Source organism: Amphibalanus amphitrite, unplaced genomic scaffold (assembly GCF_019059575.1).
Source record: "Amphibalanus amphitrite isolate SeventyFive unplaced genomic scaffold, NRLGWU_Aamphi_draft 002255F_arrow, whole genome shotgun sequence".
NCBI lineage: Eukaryota > Metazoa > Arthropoda > Thecostraca > Balanomorpha > Balanidae > Amphibalanus > Amphibalanus amphitrite.
The window spans coordinates 36,066-46,667 of record NW_024883740.1 but is presented as its reverse complement, the minus strand read 5'-3'; the positions used below and the strand labels follow the sequence as shown (position 1 = coordinate 46,667).

At 47.6% G+C, this 10,602-nt stretch overlaps 1 protein-coding gene across 1 annotated transcript; it reads left to right on the top strand.

The window, feature by feature from the left end:
• Positions 1–2,055: 2,055 nt before the first annotated feature.
• LOC122376707 (cystathionine beta-synthase-like) lies at positions 2,056–10,602 on the top strand. Its single transcript, XM_043356623.1, has 6 exons — positions 2,056–2,299; positions 2,935–3,192; positions 4,957–5,091; positions 8,423–8,507; positions 9,431–9,539; positions 10,311–10,602. Exons 1-6 carry the CDS (start codon positions 2,226–2,228, stop codon positions 10,409–10,411), a joined length of 762 nt encoding a protein of 253 aa, XP_043212558.1. The 5' UTR covers positions 2,056–2,225; the 3' UTR covers positions 10,412–10,602.

Below are 10,602 nucleotides of genomic sequence, written 5' to 3'. Positions count from 1 at the left end.
ATATATATATATATATATATATATATATATATATATATATATATATATATATATATATATATATATATACCATTTTAGGCTCAAGAGAATTGTGGCGGCTTGCACGATCGATGCAAAACATCCTCCCTCTTGTCCAGATTGTCGGACGTTGGCCCGTACTCCGCTTGGTAACCACATTGCGACTGTTTTGCCCAGGGGGCGTCGAAGTCTAGTAGGAAAATCTGGAAATCCCCGGCGTGACGTCACGTCGGGGATGACCGACGGCACCTTGCACTGAAAGATACGGCAGAACGGCTATTTTTGAAAAATGATTAAAATACTTTTGTGCTGTTATGACACATAAAACGCTTATCAGTATGTTCCTCATCATGTGATAAAGGCATATCCGTGGTCGAAAATAGCCGAGACCCTCCCAATTTCCAACCATCGACCTGATAAGCAAAGGATGTAAGCGTAATCCTTAAGGGCGACTTTCCGTTACATATCTGTACATTCGCAGCCTTATGGAAATCGGTAGTTTGGCGATTGGCGACGCGCGCGACATCTGTGCTGCGACTGTAGCGACACCTGGTGGCTGCTTTTCTGCTGTATGTAGGTATTGGGGTTTTGCCAGATGTGGTTCCTACTGCTACACCACTATGTTGACCCAATACTAGAAAAGTTATTTTGCTAGTAAAAGGCAAGCAAATTGAAAGTTGATTTATAAAATTGCTTATAATGATTACGAGATATTAATAATTAAATTTTGATTGAATAATTATTTAAATAATCAACCGTGAAACTATATTCTGGTAGGTTTAGTAGAAATAAGTCCGTGCAACCTTGTATTTAGGGCCTTGGTTTTGCCTAAAACCGCAATGGGAAGTGCTGCTTCGGTACTGATGTAAGTTGTGCAGAGCTTAGAAAGTCATCCAGCAACAGTGCCGACTATCGCGAGAGGAGGACAGGTTACTGACGTTAAAGTTGAAACAACAGTGGGCCAAGGACCCACCCCTGGGAACTCCAGCGCTGATATATGGCCATTCTGGAACTATCCGGGCATCGCGTCCCGTTTCCGCCCACAAGAGGATGGACTGGGATCCAGACGAGTTTCCAGTGGTCCTATTTGGCTTCACAAACTTGGTTTGGAGCTGCGTCAGCGAATCAAAGGTGACCAAGCACTAAGTACATTTATTTAACATCGATAGAGCACTCATTATCTTCAGACACCCAAGTCCATAGGTATTTACACTATATAACATTTGAAGAAGGGCGAATGAATTAACTCCAACGTTGACGCTTTGAAATAAGCAAACTATACGCAGCAGCTGGCATTATCAGTCGTGTGCACCTGTTTTGTGTATTGAGAATGCGTATCTTTATCTGTTTTCTCCATGTGTCTTCATTATCTCCGGGACTTTCTCGAGTCGCGCTTGTTTAATGCATCAACTTTCATGTGAAGGAGAGTCCTCAGCGTCATAGATGACCGTCGCTGCTTATCACCGAGGTCACGGCGACAAAACATTAACCCATCGCGACCGTTGGCCAGGAGGACGTCCGGATGCCCTCAAGCATCCATGCACCGGAACGCAGCGTGTTTGTCAGTCTCGTTCAAAGAACACATTACAGCACGGCCAACAGTCGTGCTCGCTGTCATACACACAGACGAACATACACACAGCTTTGTGAAAACGAGTGACGCGGCGGTCGGCGACCCCCGCTGCCTTATCACAAACAGAAGCCAGCCTCGCTCGCTCGTCAAGGCCACACAATGCACCGACTGCAGGCTGTCGGCGATTGACGGGGCTGGGTGCGCAGGGGCGACGCAACGAAACTGCAAACACACACTGACACTGTGAGGCTGAAACAACTCGATTGAAGCACTAAAACAAAGTTTGTTTACTGCATTCAGTATATAACTAGCGAAGTCCATTGATGCCAACTACACTGAGCGAGTTATTTTCAAGAGGGCGAGTTATTTTCAACCCTGCAGTCCCGACTGCAAACACGGTCCAACCTTTTGCCGAACCTGTTTGCGCCCCTGTTTGCGCCCTTGAAGTCGGCTACATCTGGCTGTGTCCGGTGTCAGCCGGATCGGTCCGGTTTTTGCTGGCAGAGTCCGTGACCTGGGCCGTCAGTATTGGGAGGTGCGCGAGGGAAGACGCTGCGGGCCGGCAGTGGCGACCGGCGCGACCGGGCGCAGATACGACGCGTCTGTGTTTGTGAGAGGTCCGCGCAGGCCAGGGATGTCGCCGGCAGTCTCGTGTCTAGTGGATTTCACGGCGCCGAACCGGAGGAAGAAACGGGTTCGGTTTCAGGAGTAAGTAGATGACTTCAAGTGACTTGAGAGGAAGGTTACCTAATGTGAATCGCCGCACCCCGTGTGATTTAGTAATTCTAACGTGTTTGAATGTACAAGACAAGATGTTGGTTGGTTCACTGGTGACATTTGTCGGGGAACACAGACGCCTCAATGGCGAGTTTTCATATTTGTGCACGTTGACGGGCACCGCTAAAACGCCTAATTTTTGTTAGATTGCGGCGTATATGTAATATTTTGCAATGTGCTATTATGTTATATAACATCGACAATGTTGCGGTTCGTGGGTGGCCTGCAGCGGCCAGCAAAAAAGAAAATAAATGAATAAATGAATGAATGTGTTTCTAGCCAATTCCCCAAAGAAGTGCTGCTTTGGAAACATCGCGTCCTATTGCAAGTGCCACGACAGTTTTTGTCGGGACTGAGATGGTGCCACGCAAAACTTGCATTGTGTAACGACTCACCGCTTTACATAGGTATTATACGCTTTTACCTGCTAAGATTGCCTCAACCATTGTCATGAGGCATTGAGCAGCCTTGCCTAAGATACATCATAGTCAGGAGCCTGCCACTAATAGGGTTAACTCACCAAAAAAAAAATTAGAAAATTAACGTCCGTATTTTACTATTTTCAGTGAGCTGACAGCATATGACACGCTTACCTCCCCATCCGATCTTCAAACAAACGACGCCCTCGACGTGTCGCCGCGCCCGGCGGCGCTGCCCGAGGGGTCAGCAGAGACCGGCGACGGGTCGCTGACCTCATACCCGGCCCAGACGAGTGCGTGGATCACCAGGACGCCTCTCACGGCCACATGGCACCTGCCCAGCCTGCCGGCCGCCGGCCAGGGAGATGGTGTGAACGGAGAGGACCCAGCGGCCCAGACGTCTGGGTGAGTGGGTTTGGCTGCTGCTGGCTCAGTAGAACGGTGGGTGTTTACTAGAGGCAATCAATGTTTGGTTATTGTGGTAGGTGGAATGACCAATGATTCACAGGCATGAAACGCATATTTACTACGATTAACACGCCCATTACTGCATATAGTGTAGAAGAAATAATTATTTGATTTAATAAATAAAATAGAATAAAGATGCATCCGTAGATTTGAAAATCAAGCCTTAGAATGTCTTACAATTCACATGTTGCCAGTACATTCAAGCGCGCTGCGTACTCACCAGAACAATCCATGGAAGCCGCGCTCTTTCGCAGCGGCCCGATTAGTTTACATCCCCTGACGTGAATGGTAAACACTGGACGGCAGCGGCGTACCCCGGTCGCTGAGGGAAGCGCAGACGGTGACGCATCACGCGCTGTCCTCATGTGCGCCTCTAGATCGGCCGGGTGTGATGAACCCCGCTGGACAATGACCGAGTGTTCCACATTTCAACCGGTCGCAGAAAGTGATAGGTATACGAATTATCTTTATGTGGTCTTTGGGAGAGTGCAATGTTTGAAATAAGCATGACCACTTAGGTTGGATGCAGGCGTCCGAAAAGCTAAATTATGTGGTAATGTTTTAGCTTTCTAAAGGGTTGTGCATTGGTTGGTCTGTATTCAAGTGCCGTGGAAATTGGTATGACAATTATAGTTAATTTGCATGCAGGTTTCGTCACCAGCCACCAGCCTTCTCATTAGATTATGAAACAGAATTGTTTGGATTGTATCTTCACTAGACATTTTAACCGTGCAATACGTTTTAGCACTGTTCCGGGTCTGGGGTCATGTAACCAGCAGTCGGTCAAAGGGTCAACTGAATACCAGCCATAAACACGACCCACTGACCCGTACTGTGCCACCCGGCGGTACAGATAACGAGTGCTGCTGTATTCAGGGGCCCCTGTGGTGTCTGTGAGCGGTCCAAAGGGCACGGAATGAACTCTGCGGTACGATCCCATCCTGACCCCGCCTACCGCAGGAAGGTCAACAAAGGTGCAAGACTGCTGACAATCTATGTGCCACCGTTTGAAAACTTGCAGACTTTTCAACACGGCAGCTAGACTCCGCCGCTTCTATCAGAACCCGGCTCGGCTTTCCGCTCACCCCTTGCCGGGTCAGGTCACGTGACCGGTGGCCGCCGGTCGTCCGGTGCGGGTCTCCGAGTTCCGACCAATCAACGGCCGCCACGAGCACGCAGCCCAGGCGGCCGCCCGGGCCAAGGACAGCGGTCTGCAGCGGGCGGAGACATGATAGAAGACTTCCTCCGCTCCTTCAACACTATGTGCACACTCTGACAATATGTGCTGACAATCTGACCGAGACTGTCAACTGACTCAGGCACAGTGACAGTGTCGCCACCCTCGTGAAAGTACACGTACAATCGGGAACAGGTTGATCCGATAGAGACTCTTTAATCTTTATCCACCAATTCCGAGGCATCAGCACTGCCAGCCGCAGCCTAGTACTGGTGGACTGTGCCGCATGACTTGAGTGCTGAGCGGCACAGACTACAGTCTATTCACGCCGTTTGGCACAGGCTCGGGTCGCCGGGTGACTTTCACCCCCAATTTCGTGATCTGAGCTCATGGCCCAGACAGACACCTCTGTCACTCGCCCGACTAAAGACGTAGAGTAGACACCGTGTCAGCGTCACCACTTGTGTGCTCCTGAGCCCCGGCCCCAGGTGTGACGGTGCTGCCCCCTGTGCCCTCTCCGGTAGGTGGTGGGACCGCAAGGTGTCGTCCATGTATGTCTCTGCTCCACTGACGGTGCTGCCCTCTGTGCAGTGTCAGGACGCCGTCGATATTATGCTGGAGGAGGGCCTTGACCAGCTGCCCGTGGTCAGCCAGCCGGGGTGAGTGCTCTACCCGGCCACCGCGGTCACTTCACAACGGCTTTTTATATACAGCTACTAAAAGACGTTCAATTTATATTCCTAGCAAGTAGTTTAGACCTACATTATTTCAATAGAAGAACACAATTCTAGCGAACACCTACTGTTTTAACTAATGGTTATATAAGCCTTCGCTTGCCTTGGCATAGCCACATTTAGTGGCGCTTCGTACAGCCGTTTTATACACATGGAGTTTTGTAATAAAAGCGTTAATTTATCTATCCAATTCTTGTATTAACCCTCGCCCGTTTTGGTGTTTTGCCAGCCAGTAGTGGCGGAACGCCTTCAGTTAAGGGGGGGGGGGGGCACTGCCGACTTTTCGTCCCATTCTTTCCATGCAACGCCCATAGGGCTAATGTTAATATGCCAAAATCAAAGAGGGGCACGGTGCCCCGGTGCCCTACCCCGTTCCGCCGCCTATGTTGCCAGCCGCGAACGTATGGGGGGAGGGGGTCCGTTGGACCTCTCCCAAACAGGCGGACGGCAGGCTGGGCAGATACCAGGTGTCAATCAGTAGGGGTCCTGCCGGGTATTAATAGTACGTGCCAACCGCCTCTGACAGCTTCGTAACATGTTACGAAGGCATCAAATCTTCTTCGTAAATGTTCAAATGGTTGATAAATTCGAATTCAGCTCCAAGAACTAGCTTAGAAACATGTAAAACTCGAAATAGTTAACTGAGGTCATCAAAGGTCAATGACCTGACCTGACCTTCAGGCACGGGTGGAGAATGTGGTATGGCAGGTATGGCATGCGCCACACCAACTTGAAAGATGGTATGGCAATGCCATACTAACTTTTCAGGGCAGAACTATGAAATTTAAGGATTTCAGTTTTATAAAAATAAATAAAAATGTTTGTTTCATGAACAAACATGAAAAGTTTCGTATGGGTGTTGTGCATTTTAGTGTAAACTATTGGCTTTCGTATATGTATTTTATCTTTGTAAGTAGGAACCTACTTTGACCTTTGTCCCGAAAAGCCATTTACCATGGATGGACATAAGAATAAATGATGATGATGGTAATTAAGAACAATGAGTTTCAGGGAAAAAGACAACCGGATACTAATATGTTTATAAATATTTTGGTAACTGTATTATAGCTGCGGTCAACGTTTCTGCTACATAGCATTATTCCAAGCAACTGGCGCCACACCAACTTTGAAACCGTGATTCTCCACCCATGCCTTCAGGTGACCTTGACATCCACCCTAATGCTTGGGACCAACATCATATCACATGTTTGAACACTTGAAACCACAAAGAGACTGCAAGCGCGCGGCTAATGCGAGCCGATATACGCCGCATCGCGATTCCGGCCAAACATGGTTTCGAAAAGTAGGTCACAGGTCAAAGGTCATTTGGGTCAGGGTCATACAATTTTCAGGGTAGGTGTAGACTTGATTAACGCGAGGGTAGTGAAAGTTTCGTCGCGATCGGCCGCTGCTTTTTGCGCGAGTTAGTCGCGAAAAAACGAGGGGGGTCCGTTCGACCTCCCCCCTTACCGGGTGAGGGTTAACCCGGCAGGCGGTGGGCCTACCAGCCACCTTCCGCGCAGTGTGGGGGGGGGGCATTTTTTTTGCCCCCCCCCCGTATCTCCGAAACTACTGGACGGATCCGGAAAATTCAAACGGCGTTCGATAGCCCTGTCAAATTTGTTGAAGGAAACCAAATTTCATTGACCTCGGGGTCACCGATGACGTCACAGGTCAGGTCAAAGATAAAATGTTTCACCGTTCACGGGGCTTCTAGGGAAAGCGCTATAACACCGAGTAAAACGCATTTTGTCGAAAATCAGCGATAAGGCGTCAGTTGTATAGTACATATGTTGCTATTAGAGGTCGCTGGTCATACCAGGTTAGGTCACAGGTCAGGTCACCAAAGGTCACCAAGGGTCACCACATGAGCCCAACTGTACTAAGGTTATGTGATGCATGTTTTATGGCCAGTTTTTCATTTCCAACTCAATGGTGTTGGTCATAAGACCATCAGGTACGGTTTAGGTCACTTTCTGGTGGAGGTCAGGTCAAGGTCAGGTAAAAAAGGTCAAATTTCAAAGTTGATATTTTTGAATAAACTGGGTATCGAGTCGATGCAGCTCGTCACGGGGAGTCTAATGGTGGTCTTTGTTTTGCGCTACGAGGTCTAGAATTGCTAAAAATTGAGTTTGAAAAATTGACGTCAACAATTTTGAACAGTTTTTTCGCTATAACTTGGCCAAAAAAAGAGGTATCGATCTCAAATTTGGTATGTAGATAGAAGGCGCTAGGGACTATCACATATATTCCGGTTTTTTCGAAATTAAAAAAAAGATTTTTGGCTATTATATTCAAACAATCTATTTTTTGTTTTTGGGGGTCAAAATCCAAAAATTGGAAAAACCGAAATTGCAGTTCTGTAGCCCTTTTGATTCCCCACCTTTTATGTCTAAAACATTTTTCTGTATCTCTAAAGCTGTAGGCCTGACAGCTCTTCCCGCGAAACCTTTTTTTGGGTCGAAAATGGCAAAAATGACGTCACTCTGACGTCATTAGCGGCCAACCTATCATAGCCTTTGGAAAAATTTTTGGTCACCATGTGCGCTAGCTGCTCCCGGAAGGGTACTGAAAGTTTGGTGACGATCGGCGCAGCGGTTCTCGAGATATATCGAAAAAACTAAAGGGGGGGCAAAAAAATGCCCCCCCCACCTGGGTTAATACCAAAAGATCACCAAACAATCAAAGAACCCACTTAAAGGCGAGGTCGAAGTCAAACCGATCCGTACTTACATGCACGGCTACATTGCATTCTTTGTGGCGTCTTTGCTGTCCTACCGACTCTGTAACTCTACCCTTCTGAGCACCGAACACTTGTTAACCTTCCCTCGCCTTCCGTGGAACATGGAAGATCATACTCCAAGGTACTGCCGAAAAGCTTCGTGAGGATGACAATGAACATTCCAAGCATTGTTTTTTTTTTCACACAGCAGCTGCAATGCGGAATTTATTTACCTGTTGACATGCAGGTATGTCAGGCGCTATCACTAAGTGCTTTCATACTAGGCTCAAGACCGTTTAGTAATACCTGAAAATCAAATAACTAACGGCGAAACGTTTACATGCCACATTTCTCCTCTACACACACAAACAAACAATCGAACAGACAAACAGACACGTTGATCAGCCCAAGCCGAAAAGTAGGCTTATTTAACGTTGTTTGTGAATAGTTCCCTATAGCTAGGCTCGCGTGGTTTGGGCATTCCATGATGAGTTATCACATCCCGCTGTGACACCGTGCCTTTCTGCTCCACAGGGAGCTTGTTGGTATTGTGACTCTGAGGTCACTAATGACGTCACTAGCCGTCCAAAGGTCACTGCCGTCCACACCAGTCGGAGAGGTAAGTGCAGTATGTGAGGGCTCTGTATTGAGCTACAATAGAGCGCTTAATCGCCGTCACCATTATTTGGCTTTTCTCGCCAATCCCGACGAAGAGAGGTGCAAAGTTGCAATTATTTGCACTTTCCTCTGCCATTTGTGTTGTTACCTTTTTGTCAGCTTTCATTTGCATGACTAGTGTTAGCTTTATTGCATGATTTTGATAATGCTTATGCAATTTTTCTCTTTGACAATTTTGTGCGACGTTCGAAAACTGCCTTGGCACATGTGTTCAATAGCCACTGTCTGTTCCCAATAAACCTTCGAAAATTGCAGTAGAAATTAGCAGTACTCAAAACTGAACGTCTATAATTCTTGCTCAAATCTTTGCTTTCAGTCGAATGAGCCAGGCATGTTTCGAAGCATCACAGCATACATGTTTCGAAGTAACAAGCTCAAGTTTTCCTTGGTCACGTTTCCGATTCGGTTCGATTCAATATCACTTTCAACAGCTGTCGAAAATGGATGCCCGCTTTGTAATTGGCGCTACAACCGGATTAACCTTGAGAACACCAGCTCGCCACTGTTTTGTTCAATTCCAGGCGCGTTGGGATAGGAAGCAATACCAATCCCATGACCCGTGCGATTCCGTGTTTCGGCTTAATCGTTGATCGCTACTTGTTCGTACGCTCCTTACACGCCGTAATAAGATTTATCATCGCCGAATGCCCCGCTCACTTAGCATGTACGACACGCAACCACTGTACGGTATAATCGTTCACTTTCCCTGACATGCACCCAGCTGTTTGCCTAAGCTCCGGTCCAACCTTTTTCTGAGGCGCATTCTTGTCGCGCCAGTGTCTGTGGCCTGCTCGTCGTCCGGCTATCAGTATGATCGGTCTGTCAGCCGGATATGGCCGCTGACCGTGGCCGTGTGTTCCTCAGGTGATGTGCCGCGATCTGTGCACTCTGTCGCGTGATCACACACTGCTCGAGCTGTCAAAAAAGCTGCAGCTCCACGGCTGTGCGCTCATTGTGCACAGCCAGCGGCGTGGTGAGTACCGGCCTCGCCACCCCCCAACATGGCGCGCGCCGCGCCGGCGAACGGCAGTGGGCGGCTAACGGGCAGGGCTGGACGCGAGTTCATGGTACTTGTTGTCAGGCCGACAAAGGTATCAGACGCGCCAATCAGTGTGGAATGTTGTCCATGTGGCCTTGGCTTTACCAAACGGGACTTTTCAGAGGTGTGCATCCTTTTCGAGTGGCATTTTGGATGGACTCTGTGACTTTGCCAGACTTTTCGTTTCCCCACGTTGCAATTACGCTGTAACTACCAAAAGGAGGATGTGGATTTTTACAGTTTCGCTAGGATTGCCAGCTCATTGAAGACCAAATATAGAACCGTTTGAAGCATCAGTAAAAAGACTGGGGTGTTAATTATAGCTTTTGAAAAAAGACATGTTGACATTGTCTTTTTAACAGGTTAACTAAGGAAACTAGATACTGATTGCATTTTTAATTGTACTTTGCATTGCAACAACACAAGCCTTATTAACTTCGTCTTTATCGCCATGCTTTTCATTTTGTCTTTAATGAATCACGAAACGTGCGATACGCCTCCAGTATTATGATTAAATATTTAAACGTCCCTTTTCTGAAAATGGTCGGCAAACAATGTCCAGATACCTATCTGCCAGTACACTTTAGCACAGCCGTGGTTCAATGCTGCAATGGAATGACTATGACATTATATTGTGCCTTTACACATTGTGTATCGCGTCTTGACTACAAATATGCATGACTGACAAGAACCGTTCTTTTTCAGTGACGGAGCAGGGGAAGGTAGCAAATAAGATGGTCGTGATCGGTTTGGTGACCCCGACCGACCTACTGGGGTACATCGTAAGGACCAGCCTATCGGTGTAGTGGCCTGACCTGTGACCCGACCTGTGACCTCGACCGAATCGACTGGAAGAACAGAAGTTTTTACCGTCATGGACATCGGAAAGTCATTTCGATCGCTGCCGGCTGCATAATTCAGTGTTTTAAACTGATGTATTTGTGACTTGATCATGTTGAGTAATAATAATATGGCAATATAAGCTACGAGACTTCTT

Bases quoted from the DNA above. Each gene is read 5' to 3' on its own strand.
- LOC122376707 (XM_043356623.1), top strand. From the start codon at position 2,226: ATGTCGCCGGCAGTCTCGTGTCTAGTGGATTTCACGGCGCCGAACCGG. The intron at 2,300-2,934 runs GTAAGTAGATGA...TACTATTTTCAG, and splicing joins AAACGGGTTCGGTTTCAGGA to TGAGCTGACAGCATATGACA. The intron at 8,508-9,430 runs GTAAGTGCAGTA...TGTGTTCCTCAG, and splicing joins CGTCCACACCAGTCGGAGAG to GTGATGTGCCGCGATCTGTG.